General features: G+C 41.2%; 2 protein-coding genes and 1 long non-coding RNA gene across 4 annotated transcripts; all 3 read left to right on the top strand.

The window, feature by feature from the left end:
- The first annotated feature begins 421 nt into the window (after nucleotides 1–421).
- On the top strand, nucleotides 422–2096 carry LOC109992841 (uncharacterized). Its single transcript, XR_010664961.1, has 3 exons — nucleotides 422–701; nucleotides 792–1047; nucleotides 1474–2096. It is a non-coding gene; the product is annotated as an uncharacterized lncRNA (long non-coding RNA).
- Nucleotides 2097–3445: 1349 nt separating this feature from the next.
- Nucleotides 3446–5820, top strand: LOC136177403 (uncharacterized). Its single transcript, XM_065950553.1, has 5 exons — nucleotides 3446–3523; nucleotides 3644–3985; nucleotides 4243–4353; nucleotides 4485–4519; nucleotides 4643–5820. Exons 1-5 carry the CDS (start codon nucleotides 3478–3480, stop codon nucleotides 4715–4717), a joined length of 609 nt encoding a protein of 202 aa, XP_065806625.1. The 5' UTR covers nucleotides 3446–3477; the 3' UTR covers nucleotides 4718–5820.
- Nucleotides 5821–10623: 4803 nt separating this feature from the next.
- On the top strand, nucleotides 10624–26925 carry fxr2 (FMR1 autosomal homolog 2). Of its 2 annotated transcripts, none has more exons than XM_020645596.3 (17): nucleotides 10624–11174; nucleotides 13959–14011; nucleotides 14985–15078; nucleotides 15718–15789; nucleotides 17288–17436; nucleotides 17662–17755; nucleotides 18386–18502; nucleotides 18593–18763; nucleotides 18860–18938; nucleotides 19089–19246; nucleotides 19643–19729; nucleotides 21763–21982; nucleotides 22084–22263; nucleotides 23056–23250; nucleotides 23359–23466; nucleotides 23665–23753; nucleotides 24233–26925. In XM_020645596.3, the coding sequence occupies exons 1-17, from the start codon at nucleotides 11118–11120 to the stop codon at nucleotides 24341–24343; spliced, it is 2034 nt and encodes a 677-aa protein (XP_020501252.1). In that variant the 5' UTR covers nucleotides 10624–11117; the 3' UTR covers nucleotides 24344–26925. The 2 variants fall into 2 exon arrangements, with proteins under 2 accessions (XP_020501252.1, XP_065806434.1); XM_065950362.1 differs by having other exon boundaries at nucleotides 13959–14012; nucleotides 14989–15078.
- The last annotated feature ends 787 nt before the right edge of the window (nucleotides 26926–27712 follow it).

The following is a 27712-nucleotide window of genomic DNA, read 5'->3' as shown; positions in this document are numbered from 1 at the left end:
TTTCTGTCTCTTACTGTCTGTGTGGAGAGCGGTGAAGCTGGGGAGATTAACTGGAGGACTGACACATGAAGCAAAAAATAAATTAAAAAAACTGAATAAAATATGTGATCTATCTTTGTCAAAGTCAGTCTGAGAAACTGGATTGACAAAAGGACGCTCCGCCTCTTCACACTGAGCCCATCTTCACTGGGGCACCGTTGAGTAACAAACATTTCAGTCGTGCATTCATACTGTACGTACAATGATGAGCCTTACCTTGATTGCAGCTTTACTCTTCACTAAGTACTGAGTAGTAGTCTGTTTCTTTTTTTTGTTTCTTTTTTTAGTACAAACATTTTAAGCTTCCTTACAGTTAACTACAAATCGTTTTTTCATGTTGTCCCCCTTCAGGTCTGCTGTCTGTCTCAGTGTCTGAGTTTCACACCGTGGATGCTCAACCTGGTGAAGAAGTCACACTGCTGTGCTCCAATTTCACCCTTTTCCCCTTGCACATAACCTGGTTCAGACTGAACAGCACATCCAACACCAGCAGAATCTCCACTCTGTCCAGCACCGATGAGAAAGCGTCTTTCTTTGGTGAATTTCAAAACAACAGCTTTGACGTGACATCCAACAGCACTCATCTGTTTCTCAAGATGAAACAGGTGGATTTTAGTCACTCTGGACTTTATTTGTAAGTGCAACGTACTTCAAAGTTCAAGGTAAGATGGTATTTCTTTGTTGCCTTTCTTTAATCGATGGAAACAGATTTTTATACAAAATAATGACATGTCTTATAATTTCTCTCGCAGAAGCATTCATTGGTAGAGACAGCTATCTGAATATGATCCTGGGTGCTCTGGTTGTTTTCCTCTCTGCTGTCATCTTTACTCTGGTTGTACTTATCAGAAAACCTCAAACAGGTTGTGCTATCATTTGGACTGCAAATGCAAAACTTTCTGTGTGCCACAAAGTGTTAACAGTAATATGAAGCAGCAGTTTATTGACAGGATGTTCTGCTTCTGTCATTTAGCGCGTAAAGAGGACCAGGATCCACAGCAAAGTGAGGTATTACATTTTTTGGCTTAGATTAAAGGTGCACTATTTAGATTTTGTAGTGAAATTTGAACGTTTGAAAAGTTAAACAATTTTTATATTTTCTGAACTAAAGACACAAACTTTATACCCAGGAAAAAAAGGGTGTCTAGAACACTGTTTGGAGCTAAAAAGCTACCAGGATAGTTATGTTTTCAATGTTGTGGGCCCACCACCATAACTTCTCGCTTAGCATTTTATCTTCAAACAGTGTTACAGGGACCAAATGTTCCTCTGATGAGTTTGTGTAAAGAGTTATGAACATATACCACCTGTACACTTCTCCAACTTTCACATTTCTCTACCAAAACTCCACAGTGCGCCTGTAAGTTTGACTTGAAGTCTATTTCTTTACGTTTTCTGCTTCATTTATCTTTTCGTGTCGTGTTTAATTTACAGAATGTGGCTTCTGAGGACGTCAATTACGCAGCGCTGAGTTTTCATCCACAAGCAAAAAGCAGAAGAAGGCCTGCAGCTGAAAACGAGCTGGAGACACATGTTCTTTATTCAACAACCAGATAGACTTTCCAAATCTGTTTGGTTTCAAACTGTAAGGATAGAGTTTCTCTCCATATACCATTGTCGACTCTCTCTTTTCTTTTGAAGTTTGAATCTTTGGTCAAAGATTACAGCAGCCAGTAAAGACATGGATGTCCTTTGTACTATTTTTTTTCTTGCATAACAGCACTGTGCTTTAGATTTGCTGAAAATGAAACTTGATTAAAAGACAGCAGGAATTTGCATGGGGGACACACAGGCAGGGAAGAGTTGGTGTTCTATCTGTATACAAGGCCCTATCCTCTGCATCTGGTATGCTAACCTTTTATGTGTGAAGTGGATGGACCCCAGAGAAGTGTCCATGTGCACCATTGTAAAGTTGGGAGGCATGGAGTACAAAGACCAAAAAGTTGGGAAAGGGGAGCTAAAGCATTTACCAATAGCACATTGTATGACATTATTAGAGTAAAAAAAAAATGTTTAAAAAAAAATCCAGGCAGCTTGTACAAGGTTTAGTTGTTAAAGTTAAGAAGGGGGGGCTTTTCAAATAAAGTATGTAAATTGTTGAAGTTTGAATCATATTAAAACATACAAATACAACTGGTATGTGGTTGTTGTGTTTTAAAGAAAACGTCTTTGGCTTTTTTGTGTCTGTCAGAGGTCTCAACCACCAAAAGACTGGCCTGCAGTTGCATGCTTATGCGCCAGTGTCTGACTTGCAAGCAACAGCAATTAAAATAGGAAATTAATTTCATCTTATCAAACCATCCAAACCACCAAGCTCTGAGCTGTACATGTTCACCACATAAAGACCACTGCAAAAGTCAGTTCCCATGCATCTACAGTACCACTATCACATGCACCCAGTTTCTCAGTACAGCTGTGAGTGTACTAATAAAAAGCTTCACACCACAACAACCAGCTTTTGAAAGCACCCTTAGGCTTATTTTAAAACTGAACCTTTTTTTTACTTTTGTTAAAGACTTACTGATGTCTGATCCAAAAGTTGAAAGTCTCTTTAAACTAGGTCTGATCCTAGCTACTGATATTCCTGATCATTTATTATTGCAAATTTAAGTCAACCAGTCTTGAAAATCTGTCAAAATCAAGCACTTTATATGTATCATGGCTAAACACGGTTTGAATGTGTCTGCACATAAAAGATGTCAAAGTGTTGTGCTGGGTGTTGCTGATGTTAGCAGTGCCAGCACCTCCAGCCTTCTGTCCTTCCTGTACTGGTTATCTGCCATTTTAACTTATATAACAATTACTGACTTAATCTTAATCTGTGAATAGAAATATCCCATTTGGGACAATAAACTATCTATCTACATAAAACTTTATCTCCATTTACGTTAACAAACCCCTGCGGATACGCTCCATAACATGAGATGCTGTCCGGCCACTGTGCTTGTTTACATCCAGTTAGTAGAGCTTTGGCAGTAGCCATTAACCAGAGCTGAATTTTATGTTGACTGAGATGCTGTTATGTACGATACATTTAACAACCTCAAATCACATAGTTAGAAGGCCATTGACAATTTGGCATTTATGGTTTGGTCATTTTTATAACCTCAACAAAACGTGTGTATGATCACACAACCTGATTTCTGCTTCATTTGAAGATCCTTGCAGTATATATCGTCTTTTTGCATCTTATTTAAAACATATGAAGGACCTAAGCTAGTGAAGAAACTTTAAATGGTGTAATGTGAAGTTTTAGAATAAGACTCATTGGATTCAAACAAGCCCCAGCATGTCATTTGAAAACAACTTCAGTAAATAATAAAACAACTTCAGTAAATAATAAGTTCTGAACATAAAAGAAACCCTGCCTCTTCAAACTTCCTTGCAGGAGGTCTGTTGTATAAAGAGAGACCTCAGTCACACACTAACTAGAGCACAATGAGGAACTGTATCTTGATAACAGCTTCACTTCTCTGCAGCCTCAGTAAGTGGTTAACTCTTCACCTGTGACTGAAGTCATTACTTTTAAAACAGTAAATAAAACAAAAAGTTTGAAATCCTACTATCTTGTCAGCTTAAGGATTAACACTTCTGTTTTTTTCAGTTTGGATCTCCGTCTCAGGTTTGAAGTCTCAGACTGTGGAGGTCCAGTCTGGTGATGAAGCCACACTGCAGTGCTCCAACTTTTCCAGTGCTCCCACTCTGACCTACTGGTTCAGACTGAACAGAAGTGAGCCTCGCTGCATCTCCCATATGTTTAGGTCTTTTGAACCTGCTACATTCTGCAGTGGATTCAAAGATGGAAAATTCAACATGACATCAAACATTTCCACTGTCTTCCTCAACATCAAACAAGTGGATTTGTCCGACTCTGGACTTTATTTTTGTGGATATTATTTGAGCAGATATCCACTGATTGTTGATGCAACATTTTTAGAGGTTCAAGGTAAGTTTCCTTCAAAGTTTGGTCTGTCTTTTTATTGATGCAGTCCCTGAAAAAAAAGGATTTTGATGGCATCAGTTTAACTTTAGATACAATTTTAAGAACTTAAAGATATGGGCCTTAAAAAACTTTTGATATACTTTAAATTTTGTGTTCTTCCTGCCTTCCTGTCATGTTGTTTGGTCCATTTAAATATAAATCAAATCTCAAGCAACTCAAGCTCAAATGTACAGTGTCTAATTATTTTATTTTTTTTGTAGAAGTGAATTATGAAATGACAAAGCTGGTGATCGTGGTCCTGGTCAGTTTGGTGGTTGTCATGGTGATGATCGTCATTTGTCTGTCTGTTAAAATCAAATGGCTTCACAAAGGTAATCGTATTTAGTTGATTTAACCTATATGACAGACAAAACCATATAATCCTATTCTACAAACTGCATCAAAAACAGTGCTGTGCCATGTTGTACATCGAAGTTTACCACACATTGTTTCCCTCATGTAGCTCATATTGAAGAACAGGACCCGCAACAGGACGAGGTAATGTTTAATGTGTCACTAGCTTTACCGAAACTTGTGCTTCATTTACCTAAAGTTGTTTGAAAGTTAACGATTTAGTATTCTTATGTGAGAAGAGTGACTGAAAAAAACTTCTATTCACAGAATCTCTGGCGCAGACAGCCTGATCTATTCGGCTGTGACTATTCATCCAAAAACCGAGCGAAACCTCAGGCCTGACCCCAACAGAGAAGAGGACAAGAGTTGTATTCATTCAGGCACCAGATAGATTCAGGAAGCACCTGCAACTGCAGCTAAAATAAAACATAGGAACTGATGCTTTATAATTAATGTGATGGTGTGTTTCAAAGTGGTTGCTAGAAGTACAAAACAAATTCAAATAATGTCGAACCTGAGCAAACCACTAGGCAAAACACGTTGTTCGTTCCTCATAATTATCAAATAGAAACCTCTTTGTGATTATTAAGGATTCCTACATCCTCCCCACAGCACAAACAAACTGTTGGGGATACATTTTTGATCTGACTCACCTTTCTTTGTCAATGCAATGCTCATCCTATCGTTATGCTGATGATACACAGGTTTATCTGTCCAATGAACCATGTGAATGCAATAAGCTGGCATCCAAGCATTCTCATTCGCTGCATAACTGATGTAAGAGACTGGATGTCACAAAATAGCCTTTTGATAAACTCTGATAACACAGAAGTTATCAAGTTCAAGGCCAGAATCAAGGTTTCGGACAGATGCCACTTAAATCAGCATATTTTTTATCAACTTCATTTCCAAAAAAATTGCTCATTATAGGTTTCTCTGGTGTTCTTTTGTATCTGTAGTGTGTTCACTGTTGGTGCATTTGTGTCAGCTTTAAATGGAGCCATGTATGTTAAAGGTTTATTTTGGGGTTTTTTATTGTAAAGATAGGACAGTGGATAGAGTCATAAATCAGGGAGAGAGAGAGAGAGTGGGGAATAACATCCACCGGTCGGACTTGAACCCAGGCCGTCTTGGAGCACCACAGCCTCAACATATGGTCTGCACAGACTAACCACTAGGCTACTGGCGCCCCATGACTCCCCTTTTTTAATTTGCAGTCAGCAGATGGTTGTTCAATATGAGTCTAGTTCTACTCAAGGTTGCTGCCTCTTTTTTCTTGCCACTTTAACTTTGTTAAATGTTGCTTAGTTTTGTGCTCATGGTGGATTAATGTTGGATCTTTGTAAATAAAATACGGTCTAGACCTGCTCTTTTTGTAAAGTGCCTTGAGACAACATTTGTTATGAATTGACCCTTTACAAATAAAGACTGATTGATTGATTGATTTCCTTTGTTCCTCCTTTGACTTCAGTGTGTTTTTTTTTATTTAAATAGTTTCTAAAATTGCAGCTGAATTCTCATAGTGAAAATGTTGTAGGCCGTTGCTGCATTTTTCTTGGCCGAGACACTGACTGCCTATAGCGTTAGTCTCAGAGATGAAGCGTGTGATTGTTTTTAAGTAAAACAGGATCCACTACAAACACTGAGGACTGTCTACATTGTCCTATAATGAGAGTTTGATAGAGGTCTGCAACAGGAATGTTAAACGTTTAGTGGTCATTTTAAATATATTAATTACAATTGTATGAAATAGAACTTCTTACATGAACAGGGTCGTCAAACAGATTAAACACAAGCACTGAAGTTACACATCCTCACAATCTTCCCCCATTACGCCTCTGTTTCTTTCTCTGATGGCAGATGGGGGCTTAATGACTTTGCCTCACCTTCATTACTTCTCAAGTCATCAGTGGTGCTCAGTCTTCTAACTCACTCGCTGTATTTTACTTTACTGCCACTGGCCAAGTCTTACAAGTGAAATCATAATCAGAAGTTGTTTTAATTAATCATTGTCAATGATTCACAAATATATTATCATGTTATGACTTTCCCTGGTGGGGCACAATCATGATCATGAAGTATACAGGGGCATCCCTGTTAGCATCGGCCCATTGGGTTAACAATTTAAAAATGAACGTACTCACCCTAACTTCTCATCTGGGCCTTAATTTAGCAGTAATGAATTAAAACAGTGTGTGTTGCATATTTAGGCACCGATGGCCCAGTGGTTAGGTCACACATCCCGTGTACGGAGGCTAAACTCCTCTTCTCAGTAGCCGTGAGTTCGAATCCCACCTCAGCCCTTTGCTGCATGTCATCCCCCACTCTCTCCTCCCCACATTTCCTGTCTGTCTTCAGCTGTCCTATTCAATACAAGCAGCACAGAATGAGAAAACAAACTGTGGGGTTAGAACATTAGTGTGGTCAGATGATGGGGCCTGTTTCAGATTCTGAGGGTAACATCAGTGAAGCAGGGTTACCCATACTTTACTGTCATTGCTCACAGAGACTTAAATATCAGCCCCTACACACAAAGGTGTTAAATGTCTAAAGTCTGGGTAAAAATGCTTCAAATATGTGAATCCATTCTCTGTGGATATTTAAAACAGAGCCATACAATGCTGCAGCAGGTGCAGCTCCTATCCACCTCCACCTGATACTTCAGTATGCAGTGTGGGGGTCCAGGGTCTGGTCACATCTTAAAGCCTGGGGTCACCATTTAATCTGACAGTACAAACTGAAATATTTGTTTTTATTGTTGGCTTTTGTTATGCCTTGGTAAGCTGAGATATGACAGTGGATAGTCATAAATCAGGGACAGAGAGAGTAAGAAACGACACGAGGGAAAGGAGCCACAGGCCGGACTGGAACCCGGGTCATCCACCCTGAAGACCACAGCCTCCCCACAAGGCGCGTGTACCCCAACCGCCTCAAACGACACACTTAAACTATTTATTGTTAACTGTGATATGAACCTGAACTACTTTTGTTTCAAATTAACAGTTGATGTAGTCACTGTTTCCTCATCATGGCTTGACTTCTACGATCGTCAAACTGAAGAAACTTCAGACATGATGTTTGATGGTTGACTTTTTAGTTGGATAAAAAATGCATTTCATCAATAAGGTTCTAAGAAAACACCTACATGCAACTCAAGGCTTTTATCACCAGAGGGCGCTGTTTCCCAGCTTCTAAGGTGTAAAACTGTTAGTGAGGAGGACTTTCTCAGTTTGAGGAGAAAATGGAGAAATGTTCTTCAAACAAATATATTATTTAAATTAAATGATCAATCTACGCACACTTTTAATGTAAATACTGAACACTCTACCTCATGTAAATTAACCCATCTGTCACATTTTATTATCATGTTACTTCAGCATCTTTTGCACTACTCACCACTGCACTGTTTCTTATTTAGTCTTGTACATATTAGTGCTTATTCGTGTTTATTGTTGTACATAAGAGAGCACAGTTCACTGAAGTTAAATTCCTTGTGTGTGTGTGAGTGTGTTCAATGTGTTTATGTTTTTAGTTTGGAAATAATATTACGAGGAAAGAGCCTTACTAATGTGCTATAATGGCCAGGTAACACTTCAGTGTCGCCAGCAGGAGGCAGTGTGGCGCTGGGCTTCTCCCATGTATGGACTCTCTTTGTTCCTGGACTCTCGTTGTTCTGCGTGCGGTCCAAGATGGCGCCGGCGATCATCACGTCTTTTTTGTTGATTTAAATTAGCTCCTGCACATCTCATTTCGAAACAGATATTATATTAAGAATGTGAAGAAGTGTTCTGAAGGTTATGGATGGTGTTGTTATTGTCATATGTGTATGTTTTCAATGTTATAAGGAGTTGCAGTTGTCAGTCTTCAGTACTAGGAGCAATGTGCTAGTCTCTCTTTATTTACACCTGTGAGTAATGTTACATTAAGGGAACTTTTAATAGCCCGGGAAATTATCCAGGTGAGGTCAACATTCTCCTTTGTTGGTCGACAGTTTGTATTGTGTTTATTTGTGATGTTGTGAATTCTGTATTAATGATGCAATATTAGAATACAAAGCACAAAGTGTCAGAAAATGAAGCATTTATTTTGAATCCTGATGAATAAAACTCTACGGAGAGAAGCTGAACTGAAAAGAAGCACAGTGGCCTGTCTCATTCTTTTCTTCTGTTTATACAGCAATCTTATCTGCATATGGGATCTCAGTTTAAGACCTGTAACATAAGCATACCTGGCCAATAAAGCTAATTCTGATTCTGAAAACTGCTTTGCATTGCTAAGTGTTGGTCTTAACCTAATCTCAGGTTGTCAGCCACAAATAGATGTGTTTTGATTAACGTTGATACTAATGACAATGATTATGACTTTTTAATCTGACTGAGTTACAGCATTTTATCCTAAATTAAGAAATATGTCTTAAACTTTAGGGGCCTATTTTTTTGTAAATTCAGTCAGCTCCGCCAAAACAAACAAAATGACCCCTCACTCAATCACTTCCGGGTCACTTTCTGCATTTGGTACGTTCCCTTTAGGTCAAGAATCTGTACTTTGCAAAAGTGTTCTGCCACTTGTAAATTTGTAAAAGTGTTTTGGTTTTGTAATTTTGTTTTATAAAATGTAAAAAACGTTTTTCAAAATGTAAATTTGTCTCAGATTTTGTAAAAGTGTTTCTCACTTTGTAATTTTGCTTTGCACTTACCAGCCACCATATTAATAATAATATAATGCAGCCTCGTATTTCAGCAAAAATACCATAATAATAACGGCTATCAAAAAAACAAAAACGATGTAAAGACAAGACACTTCCAATGAATTCTTATTCATCATGGCTCTGGCTGTGGTCCTGAGAATCTTCAGCAGAGTTTACTGTTTTGTTTGTCAGATAATTCTAGGTAAAGTCTGTTCAAACTGCATTGAGTGGCTTTAAATGTGTAGTAATGATTATTTTATTTTGAAAAATCTGTGACAGGTGACAAGAAACTTTTAATGGATTCTTGTTCCTCATGTCCCTGGCTGTGGTCCTGAGAATCTTCAGCAGATTTTACTGTATAGTTTTTGAGATAATTCAAGGTAAGTTCTGCTCAAATTGCATTAAGACGCTTTGATATTTTAGTCATATTTGATCTTTTATTTAGAAAAATCTGTGACAGGTGACAAGAAACTTTCAATTGATTCTTGTTCCTCATGTCCCTGGCTGTGGTCCTGAGAATATTCAGCAGATTTTACTGTATAGTTTTTGAGATAATCAAAGTTAATTTCTGTTGAAGTTGCATTTAGTCGCTTTAAATGTGTAGTAATGATTATTTTATTTCAAAAACTCTGTGACAAGTGACAAGAAACTTTCATTGGATTCTTGTTCCTCATGTCCCTGGCTGTGGTCCTGATAACTGTCAGCAGATTTACTGTATAGTTTTGAGATAATTCAAGGTAAAGTCTGCTCATATTGCATTGAGTCGCTTTAATATTTTAGTCATATTTGATATTAAATCCTAAGTCCTTGTAGAGACCTGCATCATTTTTCGAGTGGTGGCTGGGCCTTGCTTGACTGGGGTTTTGTAAAAGACGGCTCACTTGACAGCGGTTCTAGAGGTAGGGAGATGATTAGGGTCCCCAATGTATGTCATAACCATAGTGATTTTTATGATCAGGACCTTAAAGTTGTTCAGAAAAGTTTACATCACATGTCAAAAGAGTAAAGTGATATCCAGTTGTTTCATAAATTATACTCATACCTAAGTGTGCCCACACAGATCTACACTTGATTTTACTCTGAAACTAGGCGCGACATGTTTATGGAGGTGGACTAGACAAGACAAGATGTGCTACTCAGCATAAAAAGCAAGCAATAAAATCTCTTACATTGCGTAAGGATTTCCCCCCGTTAACTCTACGGGTGTTTTTAAAGTCTGACATAACTTGTTATGTGTAAAATAACTTCACTGTAGAGGTGTTTACACAATGGCTGTTGGTCCTCACTCATCAATGAGTGGGCAAAATTAGACCAGAGAGCCAGTGAGTTTGTGTAAAATTATAATTGACAAGGGATGACTCCAATGGATTGTGTTCGGATGCGACTGTCCGGATTGTATTGGTCAAGCTCATGGACCAGCCCTTATTTACTAAACCAATTAATGAATTCCGGAGTTGATTGCCTATGCCTACGGCCAATCATAGGCTCAGATTTTCCAGTGGGCGGGGCTTCATCTTGGAGGGGTGGGGTGTTCGAGGTCATTCAGTCCCTCTCCGATTCACTCTATCGGCGTGTGTTTGTGGGGACGGGTAGTTGGAGTAAAGGAGTCGCCGGGCGGTAGCGCATCTCGAAACGCCTTTTTGGAAAAGAAACGCAGGTGAAAATCGCACCACAGACTGAAGAGGCCATCCCCAGTGACGACTTCTGGGAAATTATTCACCGCAACGACTGCGCCACACGCTCCGCCAACAAAACGCAACCGGGCTATCAAATGCTAGCCAGCTAGCATCCCTGAAACCTGACGGGATCAAGGTGTTGATAGCTAGCCTCCCAGCTAATCATCCATCAGTTAGCATCCACAAACAGACAACGGAGCTTACAGACCCAGCTGCTGTATTACACCATCACCCCTTCTCCTCTGCCCCTCTCCCTCCACCCGAAACACTGGAAATCCACAAGCGGCCGGAGAGCGGCGAAGGGCCGGTGAAGCTGGGGGTGGTTACGCTACCGGACCCGCACGGAGACAAGCCCAGCCGTGGGGAGCTACCGACGACGATGGCCGTGGACGGGCTGGCCGTGGAGGTTCGCGGCTCGAATGGGGCCTTCTATAAGGTAACCAGGTTTCTTAAAAGTCGTAGTTTGTCCCAGTTAAAAGTTTTCTTTCAGGAGAATCAAGAACAGTCGGGTTCCGTTTCCCCGGGTCCAGGCCGAGCTAACGTGTGCTGAAGAACCGGGATGGGGTGGGCAGCTAGCTCCAGTTAGCTCTTCAGCTAGGTGGCATCAAGACATACAGACTATAATTGGCTTTTTAGCAACTAACATGCTAAAGCAAATGACTCAGATTCCCAGAATGATGACATGGGACATTGTGTTACTTATGACCTCCATTACTTTACCAGTAAGGTGTGGTAGGATGCTAAAACGTTCAACTGAGGTGAGCTGCTTATCAGACAGCTGTTTAGCAGATCTTACGTACAAGTATGATGAGATGCTACTGCAAAGCTACATAATTTGTCTCCGAGCCCACGTCTAACAAGCATCTTCTGACGAGGAAGAAACGGTGTAGGTTTCAGTTTCTATTCAGAAGAACCTATACTAAAATATCCTGACACATGACTTACAAGTTATTGTTGATGTTTGGTCACAACTTGTTTTTTTTAGCATCTTCCTTGAGATTGAATGAAGTTACTTGTACAAATTCGTTTTAAATAAAGATACAGCTTGCATATAACATGTTTATAAGTCTATTGCACAGATTTGAAACTGGGTAACATTTGATATTACAAAGAAATGAAGATAAAAAGTGGATAAAGGTCATCGAAACATGAGGAGACGCCATGATGTTCTGTAGATAAATCTAAACCTTGATTTAAACACATTCACTTCTTCACATGCCCTTCTACTCTTTTCCGTCTTCAGCTGGTCATCCCACCACATGGTGGTTCAGTGATGAGCCTATATTTACTCCCCTCATGCTGCTTCACCTGTTGTCCTTTCTTTACAGGGTGACAGTTTGGCTCTGGCGTCAATGAATGCTTTCCACTCGTGTCTATAACGTCCATTATCTCGCGTCTCTCATTTTGTGGATGAGGTGGACACTTGGGAGTGTTAAATACTTTCTAAACATCATGTTAAAGTAAATTTGTTGTCCTTTATGGCAGTAAAAGTTGGGCATAACACTTTATTTCTTTGTTTGTTTTGTGATTGACAGACAGATGAATAGATTTTAGTTTTTTGAATGCATCTCATCTCCTTAGTGTCAGTGTGAGGCAGTAAGCTTTCCCCTTTAAACTATGAATGAGGATTGTATTTATGAACCTGGCAGGAAAATGCCACCAGATCTGTTTAAGAGTCTGCCTTTTTTCAGCTGAGAACACATTGCAGGCAAGCCTTGATCTTGATTCAAACCTCTAATTTAGATCAATATTTCATATGAATGTGAGCTTTTTAGGCATCAACAAAGAGACAGAGTTGAGTTGGAGTTGAGCATTATTTACACTTTTCTTGGTTAACCTTAATTAATTCATCCCACCACCATGGCTCATTGTGTGGAAAAGATAGGTCTACAGCTATCCCATGTAAGCCTTATTTGTGAGAGAAGAGGCTCTTGGCCACCACTTGGTCCTACATGTGAAGCTACGTCACAGCTGCTGCCTGTGACCCCTCTCTACCCCCCCCCCCCCCCCCCCACCCCCTAACTTTCTGCTTGTCATGTCATGCTAGAAAGAGGGCTTGCCTGCCTTTTGACCTGGTAGAACTAGATGGAAGCAATTCCTAATCTGACATAACATGCACATGCAGCTGTTGTTTCTCCGAAAGCTAACTAGCTGTGGTAGAGATTGAGAGAAACATGTTTGTGTCGGTATAGAGACATATTTTGATCGATAGTTGTAGTCAGAGGGGATTGCAGTGTTCTGTATTTTTATTTTTATTTTTATTTTTTACTTTTCTCAACAACCCTATCACTGAAAAACACTCAACTAAAAAAGTGAATTGTTAATGGTGGACTTCTGTTGTTTCTGCTTCACATTCATGCTGTATTGCATTGACGATTCAACTACTGATCAATTTTCTTGATTTCTGTAACCTTTCAATAGAGAGCACTGGACTAAAAACAAACACCAGCTTGAATGTTAGTGTGTAATACTCCAATCTAAGAAACACTGGCTTAAAGGGCGTAAATATACTAATATGTCTACATGTTCATTACCACTGAACCAGGCCTGAACCTGTCTCTGCATAGGCAGCACCTTCCCAGCAGGTGATTCCACACATCCCTATTCCAGACCCCCACACACATTTGCAAGTGAAGCCTGACTTCTCTGTCCCATATACGGTTAAGTGTCTCACTGAGAGACAAGCCCCACCCACCACTTTCCCCTCGTCTCGTCATTGCTCATTATAGGGGAGGGGTGGTTGGTCAAAGCTTAGGGCCACTGTGACAGATTTGTGGATGGTCTTGGTGGGATATCACATAATTCATATATTGTCCATATAAGCTGTACTCTGTGAGGGAGTGCCTTCCCTCCCTGTACATGTGCCCTCTTGTAAAACTACAGTCTTCAACATCCACACAAAGACTGAGCACGTGTAGTCTAATTCTGTATGTGTGTGAGAGATTTCCAGGCTGTCTGTGCTGTCAGGAGATGTCAGTGTTCCTCGTCACTCTATACAGCACCAAATTCACAGCCAGAGATTTGTGTTAGCGATGTGATGCCTTTGCTTCCAAAAAAAGCTTGAGATGCTCTTTCTTTTTCAGCAGCAACAGTCACAGTATTTGGTCTAGCGAGACGGCTGTCTGTATTGTTTACATGCAGAATCAAACAGTTCCAGCCCTACCCCTCATCACTCTCATTCATTGGAATAAAAGTCGTACTCTCTCTGCTTTTCTTCTAGGGTTACATCAAAGATGTCCACGAAGACTCCCTCACAATCGTCTTTGAAAACAAGTAAGTATACTCTTTTCTTTTTGCCTCTGCTTGGTGGGCTTTATGATAAATAGTGGATTTGTTATAAAAATTAGGCTTGAACTGTAGTAACTGGGATTTACGACAACTGCTGGAGGCTATACCCAGACGTTCCAAACGGTCCTCTTGAGCACCTGTGCTTGGCATTCAGCTGTCCATACATGTCTCTAACAAGTTTTTTTACCTCCTGTTCTGACCCCTCCTGCCCCTGCCACCCTAATGGCATGCTTTCGTATACTTGTAGCCCCTCCTACTGTCCCTTTCTACCCCTCCCTCCCCCACTAACCCAGCTATCTGGTCCCTTTTTATCTGCTTGGCTTAGAGTGAAGAGTAGGGTGCCCCTAAAAATAGAGACCCAAGGTATGCAGGGTGGGAGGGGTGGCAGTATGGTGACAATTTTGGAATGGTTCCTACCCTCCATCTTTTCTTTTTTACTTTCTCTGAGCACATGAGTGTTGGAGTAGTAGTAGTTGGTTGTATAAGGTCGTGAATAAAATAATCATAGTACAATTCCTTCAAATCTATGATTCACAATGGGGGTTAGAGTTCCTTGCAAGATGGGCACTGAAGTGAGCAGATTTCATATCATGTTTCATGTGTAATAATCTCAGCTTGCCCCTACTGAGATCATTTTCTGAACTTTATGGCACTCTAGTGTGCTATTTTCAAGTTCCTATTTGATGAAAAGGATATGTTACAATGAACCCAGTCACACACTGTCCAGACACAGTTCTCTCAAACTTTCTCATTAAACTTAATGAGCCATTTTGATTTTTATTATGTCAGTTAATGTGTTGCAGAGCAGTGAGTGGGTAATACACCAATCCATGTCACTGTAATCCCAAGAAGGCATCAGTGAGACGGAGCATTTTTAAACATGCCGTCGCATTCATTTTAAACCTGTGAGATTCTTGATAAGCTGAAAAGTGTTTGTCTCTGTATCGTCCTTCCACAGCTGGCAGCCAGAGAGACAGTTGCCCTTCAGCGATGTGCGGTTGCCCCCTCCATCCGACTACAACAAGGATATCGGCGAAGGAGAGGAGGTGGAGGTAAGGCCTGACCCTCCGTCTCCATCACAGTTGTAGACAAACTAATGTTTTAAGGTTTTGGTGAATTCGATCTTTTCACACCAGATTATTACTTTTTAATCCACAACACTAATGTTATTTGCTCTGTAGCATGTGTTTTCAGGTACGCACCTTGCAGGGCTACAGACTTCTCTCACTTAGCTGAATTTTGTTGAGATAGTTGAATAAATAAGTTATGCACTGCTTTTAGTTGCTCCAGATCTTAGACAGTCCTTTCTGAGAATGCTCCTGTTAATTAACCTGAATCTGATTTATAGGTCAATTTGAATCAACTGATAAAACAATATATCATCCCACTAAGTCTCTTTAAAAAAATGATACTAGTCTTAAAACATCTACTTTAAATCTCCCTGAAATACTCACCTTTTTTAAACCTGATGCAGAAGAATGTGCTTATCAAACAACACCTCTAAATTGTACAGTGGATGGGACACGGTAGGGGTCGTGAAAATCCCATTAGCTTGTTGAACATGCAGCTAGGCCCTCATTCAATGCCATCATATTCTACTCTACACTACAAACTGTTTATGTTGAGTTAATGGGTGTGATAGCTGTACTTTGTATTACTCTGGTGTAGTTCACCATGTGCCTTCCTTACAGGTTTACTCCAGGGCCAACGAACAGGAGCCATGTGGCTGGTGGCTGGCACGGGTCAGAATGATGAAGGGAGAGGTTAGTGAACCAAAAACATTTTCTTTTGAAAACAAGAATTGGATGTATGGACGTATGGAAAATAGAGTGAGCTATATGGACTGTTGCCTCACGTTGCTAAACATCAGATGCTCTGTGTTCACACTTTGTCTGATCAATCTACAAATGTAAACAAACCCCGTGTCTGTCAGCTTTGTGCTCTAAGTTGTCCTAACTGAAAACTTGCACAATATTTGTGTGGATAACTCTGCTAGTCAAACGGACATCCAATCAGTGTGCTTTATATCCAACAGACGAACTGGAACTTAATTTACAGTGATTAACATCGAGCATAAAGACTTAAAAGCAGCATTTGGAAAAGGAAGGGGAGTTAGCGTATCCTTTCTTCTTGGGAGACAAGATTTGCTCTAAAGCTGCCTGCACGTCTCAATTAATTTAAACATCACGGCCACCAAAACAGAATTACGAGGCACAACATGCCGCTGTTGTTGTGAAAATGAAATACATTTTCTACTACGCTGTTGTTGTTCTTTAATCCGGCCTAATTTGCCTAATCTTCAGTGTGTCTCAGATGTGTCGGAAAACACCAGTGTGTAGAAGGAATTTTTTTTGTTGAGTTCCTGAAGCTTAAATTTTTCTGAAGCTTTATCGTCAAAGAGAGCTCATCATGAAAATAAAACGGTACGTCGTGTCAGAAATAAGATTGAACTCGACTTGCTTCCTCTGTATCACTGCATTTAATGATGAGCAATTATTTCCCCTTTGCCTCAGTGTTCTGTTGTATTGCCAGGAAGTTATTGAGCTATCAGTGCTGATGTATGTAGAGTGAATACAGGCCTGTAGTGAGACAATCACTACTATGTAATGATCTCACTGTCAGTTTGTCCTGATGTCATCTGACACTGTATCTTCAATTATATTTCCCACACACATACCTCAGTTTTAGAGGCACAGTTGGCTTTTTGGCGTATTTAAAAAAAAATCTCTTTCACCAGCTCGGACTGCTGGTTGAATAGTGGGTCAGTGGGATATGGAAAGGACTGCTTTGTAGTGCTACTGTGCCAGCGGAGGTGCTGCTGGTGTAGTGCTGTTATTTGGAGCAGCCTGATAAGAGCCTGCAGGAATGTCTAGCATTGACTGATGGCTTTAATTCTGTCCTTTGAGCATGGAGAGTGCAGTGTTCATCTCTCTGCTTCGCTCTCTCGTGGTTCCCCCTTTTTTTCCCTCTCTCTCTCTACATTTTTTCCATTTTTCTCTGCATCTCACTCCCCCTTTGTTACAGAAGCATGAACCAGTCATACACTATATGAAGCTGTCGGCTAAAGAGAAATGTAATTTCTTAAATCAAGGGAACGCACAGATTAATTTGAACTTGACACCTGATTGATTACATCAGTTCTGCTCTGAGTAAATCTTTGTGGGATCGCCTGTTTGAAATTCAATGTTATCTGAGCTGTCAGTGTTTTTACGAGTTTTATTTGTGGTCATGTTATTAAAAATCAGTGTCTCTGTTTTTCAGTTCTACGTGATCGAATACGCGGCATGCGACGCCACATACAACGAGATTGTCACAGCTGAGCGCATCAGGCCCCTTAACCCCAACAGCCCATCCTCTCGAAACTCCTTCCACAAAGTCCCCATCCCTATCCCAGAAGACCTGAGGGACATGTGAGTGCTTATACATCATATATCATATTCACCTTCTTATTTGAATCAACAACCAAGCTAAAGGCCTGCTCACTGGGCAGTAGAGAAGAATCTTTTTTTTTTAGGAGTTTAAGTGTTTGATTTTACATCTTTAAAACAGCTTTTTTATAATCGATGTTATAATAGGCCTATTATGCCAAAGAATAACAAGGCTGCCTCTCCTGTGGATTGTTTTCTCTTCGACAGCTGTTCAAATGACAACATTCACAAAGACTTCAGGAAAGCTATCGGAGCCAACTGCATCTTCTACAGTGCCCAAACACATGAACTCATTGTGCTGGTTAGTGCTCACTATACACACTTCACCTCACCTCATGAACAAGTGAATGGCTTTGTTACATATCCACACATGGAGGAATAATACAAAGGAGCCGGAGTATCTCTTAAAGGCTCTGTGAGGAGTTTTCAGCTGGTTATGAAAGAGACTGAAATGATTATTGATTCCTCTTGGTGAGCTACTAAAAGCTAACAAGACCATCAACAGAGAGATTGAATATTTCTGTAGTCAGATTTTAATACCTGAAACTGCTGTAGGTGTCAGAAAATTGATTAACTGCACGCAGCCAAAAACATTTAAACATTTTCAACGGAGAATATTCTTGATAAGCGATGAGACCAACTATTAAAAAAACACTACTTCCACTTGTACAACGATTTGTCAGACATAAGAGCTTTCGGTTTGTCCCAAACCGAAAGCTCCTCACAGAAGCTTTCAATAAAAATCTCAAAGGATTATTTCTAAGCTTCTGGTCGGTGTAGATTTGAATCTAGCTCATGCTAAATATTTGCCTCTCACCTGGTGTTACATTTTTATAAAATAAAATAAATCCTTGTGTTTTTAAACAATTCTCCACTGCTTATTAAAGTTATTTATGATTGTAAATGTATCCCTTCTTTGTTATCTTCACAGTCTACAAATGAAACTACAGTAAAGCGAGCAACTCTTTTGAGCGACATGCATTTCCGCAGCATCCGAACCAAGCTCATGCTAATGTCCCGCAACGAAGAAGCCACCAAACATTTGGAGGTAAACATTCCCTTTGACATCAAAAGTCAAATAGTTAGAGGCATCTTAATTTTGCCTGGATATTACAATTATTGTGTTTCTCCCTCCCAGACAAGTAAGCAGTTAGCCTCAGCGTACCAGGAGGAGGTGAAGGTCAGGGAGGACCTGATGGGCCTCGCCATCGGCTCCCACGGTGCCAACATCCAGCAGGCCAGGAAGGTGCCTGGTGTCACAGCCATCGAGCTGGAGGAGGAGAGCTGCACATTCAGGATCTACGGCGAAGTACGGCGCCTAATGAGCTTGTATTTTGCTGTTTTTCAGTTCTTGTCCTAATATATGGACTAATGCACTGTGGTCTTATGTTTGTGTTCTATACAGAGCCCAGAGGCAGTGAAGCAGGCAAGAGAGTATCTTGAGTTCAAAGAAGACTACTTTCAGGTACCCAGGAATCTTGTAGGTGAGTGAGACGCAAAACATTCATGAGGGAGATCCTGTTGTGAGCGACAACCTCCTACTTCATTGACACAGCATATTCCTTTATAACTCCACTTACATATTCATTTCAATGGCAGATTTTTGAACCTTGTTTTCTTCCTATTCCTCTCAGGCAAAGTAATCGGCAAAAGCGGCAAAGTCATCCAGGAAATCGTGGACAAGTCGGGCGTGGTCCGCGTCCGCATCGAGGGAGACAACGACAAAAAACTTCCCCGTGAGGAGGTAGGCAGGCAGGGGGCAAGCAGGGACGACACTGCAAGCGGCAAAGAGGTGAATGGACCGTTCAGCTGGCCTCACAGCCCCTGATAAACCCCCTTTTTTTGCTTTCTGTGTTGTCTGCTTTGACACTTTCATTCTGCTGCTTTGTCTCTCTTGTTTTGTCAGTAGCACTTATGTTTTCACTGCCCTCCGTTCAGTATTTGACAGTCATGTTGGCATTTAGTTGTACTTTCTCTCTGATGGCTTGATGTTTCTGTGATTTTTATTGATTTTTTTTATACTAGTTTTTTCCATTAATCGTCTGTTACTATCTATTTAAAAATGTAAGCTGTGACATAGTCAGTCATATTTCTCCAGCAATGGTGATCAGTATGTTAAGTGATAACTCGTTCTTTCTTGAAGAAAAAAAAAACCTAAAATAAAGTCTTTCTCGCTGTGGTTCATCAGGGCATGGTTCCCTTTGTGTTCGTGGGAACTAAAGAAAACATCAGCAACGCCCAGGCTCTGTTGGAGTACCATGTGTCCTATCTCCAGGTAAGTCAGTCCTCCATGTTCACCAGGAGATGGCAGCACAAGCCTTTCCTCTGTTCCTGTCACTCAATAAACCTAAATTGTTTTTTTTGCCTTCCTTTCCCCCCCTCTATACTTTAATCCATGAATAGTTATCCTCTTAGAATTCCGGGAGTCTTACTTGAGGAAACTTGTTTCTCTGTTGCACAGATCCTTGATGTGACATGTGGGTTAGGATGAGGTTGGGAAAGTGTGGGCGTATGTGCAGGGGCTTCTCATATTGGTCACCTGTCTCCCTCCTGTCCCAGGAAAGCTGCTGAGAGCGCCTCATTTTGCCCTTACCTCATGTGCTTTTATAAATAGCTCTTCTCTCTGGGATGGGGGTGAAGGGTATGCTGGAGTTTAGATTACCAGCTATCTGGACCCTCAGCTTTCTAAAAATAACATGAGACCCCACCTCCCCTGCCTCACCTCCTTCACACCTCCCTTGAGGTTCAGCTGTCGTTGGTGGAGGCAGCTGTCGCGCTGCAAAGTGAGACCCCCACAACTCCCCCCAAATCAGTCACCAATAAACCAGCTGAGGAACTGCTGTCACAGCACCTCTGCCATAAGAGTTCAGGGGGGCAGGGGGTCCCACCCCTCTCAGCTGGAGGGGTTTTACCCTAAAGGTGTTCGCAGTTTTAGAAAGTAAATTGTGACATGTAAAGTTTAATTTTATCCTTGTTGTAACTTTGTATTTGTCAGAGTGTTGCAACTGAGAGCTTTACATGTCAGGGCTGAAAGGTGGTCCAGGGGATGCCCGGCAAAATGATATTGATGATTTGATAGGCCGTTTATAAAAAAGTGACATAACTGCTTTGAGATTGCCCATTGGTTTGTGAACTACAGTTCTGATACCTCTTGTTTGGAATTGTGAACGTCACCCTTTTTTTTGTTTTTGGAGTCAGAAGTGATCATATTTGGGAAAAAAGAATAAAGACCTGTGTTTTTTATTTCTCTCTCTCTCTCTCTCTCTCTCTCTCTCTCTCTCTCTCTCTCTCTCTCTCTCTCTCTCTCTCTCTCTACACCTCTATCCTGGTCAACAGGTTGCTGCAGTTGCATTGTTAATTGCTGGTAGCCACATCCTAAAGCACAGCCTGCGTTACCTTCTGTTATTCTCTAAATAGGATCATAATCTCCAAATATTGAACATCATGTTTATCATCGTGTTATTGAAAAACACTTGAAATGTGATCATGTAATAGAGGATTTCATGGTTAAAACTGTTGAATGGTCACTGCTTTTTTTCGATTTTTGGGTCCCTGAGACAAATCTAAATAACCAAACGGGCTAATCTGTCTAATCCAGTTTGGCATCTGTGAATCAACGTGGCTGAGAACATCTGAGCCAACAAATAGACTGTGAAGCTCTTTCAGCTGTTCTCATAGCACACAATGTGCCGTTTGTTTGGTCTCTGTTCTAAGAGATTTAATAGTGAGGGGATCATTTCAATCTCCGTTTGTCATTCAGGGCACATCAAGGGCATTTCAGATGTTTTTCTACCTTTGGGACAACACTGCCTTTTTTTCTTATTTAAAATGTAGCTTTGATCTGCAAGAGTAAGACCAAAGCAGGCTGGGTAATGGTTGTGTTGAAAGATTCAGAATGTTAATGCTCACCTTGCTTGATCACTTCAAACTAGTTCCCAACTGAATGTTTAATTTAAACTCAACTAACCAACCTTATGTTAAAGTTTTTACTTTCAACAGAGGCTGATGTTTTCATAGTGGTCTCATTCAAGGTTTTCTGGGTAGAGTTTTTCTGTCGCTGTTCGTGTTACTGCCTCCTAGTGGTAAAAGGATAGTACTTCTATTGAGCACAAAGCAGGCCCTCAACAGAGGTTATAAGAACAAAGGTCCCAGCTTAATGCAGCAGTCTGTTAATATCTAAATACATACTGTGATTGTTGCAAGATGCATCCTTTTGTTCATGGTGATGGTGTAGCTCCTTTTTTATTTTCATTGCATGTGATGTTCTTTTTCGTTTAAACTGTTATCTCCTGTCTCCCTGTCCTGTAGGAGGTGGAGCAGCTTCGCCTGGAGCGTCTCCAGATTGACGAGCAGCTCCGTCAGATTGGAGTCGGGTACCGTGCACCTACCAATCGAACAGCGGGGCCTGGCACCGAGCGGGAGAAGGGCTACCTGACAGACGAGAGCAGCAACTCACTCCACACATCTCGCACTTATGGGGGTCGTGGCAGAGGCCGCAGGACCTCCAACACCCAGTACTCTGGATATGGTGAGGATGATGAAACTGAAACATGATTTTGGTTAGAAAAATAGACACAAAAAAGAAGATAATTCTGTCAATACAAAGTCACGTCACTGTTTTTATTTCAGGCACAAACTCTGAACTGTCCAACGCTTCTGAGTCAGAGGATGTGAACGACAGAGACCAGCGGCCCAGAGGCCTCGGTGGAGACGAGAGAGGCTCTCGACGGGGTGGCAGGGGCCGAGGAACTAACTCTGGACGAGGCCGTGGAGGGCCAGGGTCCAAGCCTTCCAACTCCATCAGCTCAGGTAATAAAAGTTAGCAATGGGGTTCTTTACCCACTTTTAACATTACTCACCATATTCTGTAGGTCATCAAGTCACCTCTTTGAGTTTTAATGACTGTACAACTAGTCATAGCGGTAGCTGCATCTCAATATTTTTTCAGTTTAGGATATTTTAGGACACTGCATTTTTCAGGATAGTGTGTGGCATCCTGGTTTTGTAGCGATGGAATCAATGCAGAAGCAACAGTATGGCTGTATGGCTCTTCTCCAAAACAAACCCAGTGATTGACACAGGTTAAAAAAGTTGCATAAGGGAATTAAGACTAACATTTACCCTTCATGGGCACAACTCACCTTTTTGCTCTGGCTTTTAATACAATTTGAGCTTGACATTTTGAAATTTTATTCATGCTCCCATTTATTGTGTTTTTATTGTGCTTCATTCTATATGTTATTTTACTTGTTGTTTTTACGTTGTGTTTTTTACGCTTGTACAGCACTTTGGTCAATTAAAGTTGTTTTAAATGTGCTATAGAAATAAAGATTGATTGACAAGAAGATGACCTGTTTCATATTGTAGTAATCTGGCCTACTAAAATCCATTATCCAGTTAAACTATTCTGTCAAAAAGAACAGTGACATGGCTTGAAATACCTCAAGAAAGTATTCTCAATGATTATTTGGCACTTATGGAAAAACCTTTCCACACTGTATTACGATGAGGTATGTGATTTTACAATCATGTTAAAATAAGAGCTTTGTTAGTGTGAATTCTTGAAACGATTGGAATTGGATGATTTTTCTGTTTTTCCAGTGCTGAGGGATCCAGACAGTAACCCATACTCCCTGCTGGAGGGTGAGGGAGAGCTGGCAGAAGCAGACATGAGTGAGGGGATGGGAGGAGACCGCCGCAGACGCTCCAGGCGCCGCCGCAACGACCAGGAGCCCAGTGTGATGGATGCTGCTGCAGAGTCTGACGGCCAGACTGGACCCAGCGAGAACGGACTGGGTGAGAACTTCAGGGCTGTGGTCTCAAAGTTTGTCTCTGTCGCAGAATCATTTTGGAAAATCTCTGCAACTGTGACCAACATGCCTTTTTTTCTTAAATGACATTTAGATGACGAAGGCCGACCTCAGCGTCGCAACCGAAGCCGTCGGCGTCGTAACCGTGGCAACCGCCCCGAGGGAGGTTCCACCAGCCGTGACAGACAGACAGCTGATAGTGGTGAGTCACCCTTTTTTTTAAATATTAAAAATCTGTATACACTGTTTGCTTTCTTTCAGACCGCTGTCCTCGGTGTGACCTTATTTTCTTTAGCATGACAGTTTTTGTTATCTCAACACGGGTATGTAATGCATGTATTGTTTTTGAACAAATATGCCCCCAGCAACTGTCGTGGCTAACAGATTTCCATCTTTGCAGTGACCGTTGCCGACTACATTTCTCGTGCCGAGTCCCAGAGCAGGCAGAATCTGCCTCAGAAGGAAAACCACACTGGCCCTGAGCCCAAGGTACAGACCGAAACGCACACATTTGTGTCTGCCGTACACACCATTTGCACAGGACTAGTGTCACCAGGAGACCTCAGACAACCTTCATAACCATTTCACATTGTTAGTGATTCTTTTTGTGTGTGAGAATCTGCCATGTGCACAATCTGTAAAGTAAATTACTTAACATATTTCAGTAGGCAAAGAAGTCCTTTTATTATGCCTACAAATTAGCATGACTGATATGAGGTTGCACTTTTTGTGGGGTGTTTTTTCTCCCATTTCATGAGGCTGAGTATTTATTATGGGGGAAAATAGGTTTTTATATATATATATCTCTATCTCTATCTCCAACAAGCTTTGTCATTAGACTGTTTCAGTCAGTTAAAGTTGCCTGCACAAAAGCACACTGTGTTGAGTAGTTTACCTGTTGATACGTCCTGTGCAAACATTAAGAATTTTGGACCATTCTCACTTTTTCATGCCTTTTGTACCCACAGGAGAACGGGACCAGCGCCCCTATGCCGGAGTTAACGCCTTCCAAGCGTTCCCCTAGCAAAGGCATGACCTCGCCCAGCGAGACCCTGACCTTGGTCAACGGGGTCTCGTAAAGAGCCGGCCATGCCCCTCGCGAAACCCAAGTCTAGAGCAAGACTCCATGGCAAACTCTGTCCCTGCTTGCATTAACTTAAACCTTAAACAGATGAGTGAAAAAGTACCTGACAAAATACCTGAATTCATACTATGAGAGTGAAAAAGTACAAAAAAACGACAAACGCATCTACTTAAAAACACACGTTAACGGTGTATGCTATCCTATCTATCAGTACTTAGTGCTTATTTAAAAAAAAAAAACAACTAGCTTGCCAAAAAAGAGCTGGTGGATATGACTTGATTTTTAAAAATACTGAAATACGAGAAACAGGACAAGACTTTTTCTTTTGTTTTTCAAACGGTTGTCTTTATTTGTGTTATTTTTTTTTTTGTTATGTTGATTTTGATCATTGTTTATCACTGGTTTGGACATGGCGGTCGCTCTCTCAACCAAAACAGACGCGTCTCTTAACAGTGTTACAGTGCAGACAAAGAGAGATGTAAGCTGTAGGGGAGTGGCGCACGAGCAGACAGTCCAATAGTTTATATGACGCGATGTTCGCACACTGTACCGGGACGTGGAGACAGACGGACAGATTGGAATATTGATAGACATTGTGCCTTGAATTTGAAAAAAAATAAAATAAAAAACATGAGTTTTCCATTAAGTTTGTTTTTGTTTCCTGAGAGGAAGAAACGAGGGAGAGACGTTCTCTCTTTGGGTTTTCCTTTTTATGGTTCCAAGAAGAGAACAGACCTGTGAGGGAGTTATGAGGATATATAGACAGAGAGAGAGAGAGAGCGATGGAAAAAATAAAAATAAAGGATACAGAAAAGGAAGAAGCGACTGACCAACATGAAGAAACGTGAGGAAAACAGAGTGGTGCCAAACACAGAAATTCAAGGCGCTTGTCCTCATTCCGAGTAGAATAGACAGCGTCAGGGTCAGTGCGTGATGGCGTACATGTGTTTGTGTGTGCACAGTTGCGAGATTTGGCAACCACAAAACTAAACAAGGTGGGGTGATGTAACAAAAACACAAAGCAGCCCTGGGTGGGGGCACACGGTCAGGCATCTTCTATTTATCAACAGGCCTGATAAATAGGGTTCTTTGAGGGGTCCAGGGTGGCACCCACGCAGCCGTGTTAACCAGGACAGGCTGAGACCAGACAAGACGGCAGACTTGAACTCTAGACTTTAGACTTAAAGGAGAACTAAACTGTGCCTCTTTCTCTGTCCGAGGGGGCGCCGGCGTTAGCTTCCAGCCACACTAGTGTCTTGATAAACCACTGCAGCGCGCAGCTCCGGATGCACACGATGGGGCGACCACCTTTTCTGGGGATGGGGGTGCTGCTAGTGGGGGGGAGGAGGAGGGGGGCCTGGAGATTGTGGGAATGGGACAGCTTCAATTAACATGAGAGCCACACGACACACAGGCCCACACTTACAGGTACACACAACACACACACACCAGGGTGCGCGTAAAAGTCGGCGTGGTCGCACACACCGTGGCGCACGATAAGAGGACCGCATCAAGAAACTGTAAAGAAGCTGAGCGTCCGTCTTGTACCTGGCAGTATGGGCTGGGTGGGGGGGGGGTGGAGTATGAGAGGGACTCAGAAAAAAAAAAAAAAAATACTCAGTGGCTCTCTGCTCATGTTGTTACTGTTGTCTTGGTTACCGCTCTCAAGTTCTTTTTGTTGCTATTTCCACATCTTAGAAAATGAAATAAAAAATTGAAGTGAAATCAACCTCTTCTCTGGAGACGAACTTTGATTTCTCTGTCTTGTGAGTTTGCAGTCTATTTTTCTAACTCTGCATGGCATTTAGTTAAATGAGTAGTCGGTGGTGCCTGTCCCTGTGCATGAGGAAAGAGGGTGTTTTATTAATCTGACTTACAAAGCCATTGTTTCATTCACTAGAACTGCTGCTAATGTACACATTGAATGTCCAACTAACGTAGAAACTCGACCCTGAAGAGAGAGAGGGAAACTATTGGTGGCTTCAAGAGACAAAAAACAAACAAAATCTCCTCCCTCTTTCTCACCTGGCCCCTGAAAGTTTCTCGAGTTGGATACGAGTCAGGGGAAGGGGACTCGTTCCTTTCGCTCACAAGTTTTAAAGTCTCACAAAGTATTAAAATACAACATTGTGCATGACAAAGCAAGCGTCCACATGACCAAAGGTTTTGAGAGACAGATAAAACGGAAATGTGGTTGAATGGAGATTGACCCAGATGCTGCTCTTATACAGTTCTGCTCACCTGTATGTTGTGTTTTTAAAGGATGAACGAGCACTTGAGTATTTGTACCTTGGTTAAGCTGCATGTGTGTGAGTGGAGGACGAGGCCCTATCTTGTATGTTTGTGTTTACCTTTATACCTCATCGTGTGAATACTGTATTTTCCTTATGTATCTGAACCCCTCCCGTCCTGTTGAAAGACTGCTGGCTGCTCTGTGTGTGTGTGTGCGTGTGTCTGTGTGTGTGTCTGTGTGGATGCTGGTTGTACAGTCGACTCCTCACTCTGTCAGATTTTTGTCTCTGGTTTTCTCACTCATGTTCTGATGGCAATAAAGGACTTTTCATTGTTTGGTATACACATCTTCTCAACAGTTTGTACTTCTTTGACGCGCCCCAACTCTTGACACCACAGGTGGAAAAAAAATGTTTAAGTGAAAATGTTGCAGTGTAAACTCTTACTACACACTTTTATAACACCAGTTATAACTGTCACTAGTGTTACATTTTTCTCAAGCTATTTTAAGCAATCCCTAATTTGAGTTTCATGAAGTGTCAGCAAAGTTCATCTACTACTGACATCTTTGGCATTTGGCCTTGATTTGTCTCTTACATGTCACCAGATCTATTCTAGGTGTGACTACTAATAGTGTTGCACTGCCAGCCATCAAGCGGCTGAGATTGTTTTGTTTTTTTTAACTTGCATTAAAAGAAAAATAAATATAGGAAATGCCACTTTCTACAGAGCTTACTAGCTCACAGTTGCGCCATCACCTCAGTCTCCCTCTGTGACTTCTTGTCCATCGGCATGCAGCTCCCTCTACTGGACGTCTACTGTTACATCAGCTTGGTAAGGGAAAAGGTGTCAAAACATCAGGGCACAGCTGTTCACAAAGAAACTGATTTCGATTCAAGCTTTTGGATTGGCATAAACCTTAAAACGGGTTCTTCAAACTAATAAAAAATGGTTTGCAAAGTGTGACGACATCAAAGTAATCCAATCTTGACTTGTATCTGAATTAAACCTCCAGCCTGTGTCAAAGGAACCTTTTTAAGAATGAAAATTAGCTTATGTGCTTCTGCAAATTTAAAAGGCATATTGTACTTATACAGTTTGCCAGAACAGTTAACTATTTCATGACTGTGTG

This window comes from Labrus bergylta, chromosome 22, assembly GCF_963930695.1.
Source record: "Labrus bergylta chromosome 22, fLabBer1.1, whole genome shotgun sequence".
NCBI lineage: Eukaryota > Metazoa > Chordata > Actinopteri > Labriformes > Labridae > Labrus > Labrus bergylta.
This window is presented reverse-complemented; position numbering and strand designations above follow the sequence as displayed.

Bases quoted from the DNA above. Each gene is read 5' to 3' on its own strand.
- LOC136177403 (XM_065950553.1), top strand. From the start codon at position 3,478: ATGAGGAACTGTATCTTGATAACAGCTTCACTTCTCTGCAGCCTCA. The intron at 4,354-4,484 runs GTAATCGTATTT...TCCCTCATGTAG, and splicing joins AATCAAATGGCTTCACAAAG to CTCATATTGAAGAACAGGAC. The intron at 4,520-4,642 runs GTAATGTTTAAT...TTCTATTCACAG, and splicing joins AGGACCCGCAACAGGACGAG to AATCTCTGGCGCAGACAGCC.
- fxr2 (XM_020645596.3), top strand. From the start codon at position 11,118: ATGGCCGTGGACGGGCTGGCCGTGGAGGTTCGCGGCTCGAATGGGGCC. The intron at 23,251-23,358 runs GTGAGAACTTCA...AATGACATTTAG, and splicing joins ACCCAGCGAGAACGGACTGG to ATGACGAAGGCCGACCTCAG. The intron at 23,754-24,232 runs GTACAGACCGAA...TTGTACCCACAG, and splicing joins ACACTGGCCCTGAGCCCAAG to GAGAACGGGACCAGCGCCCC.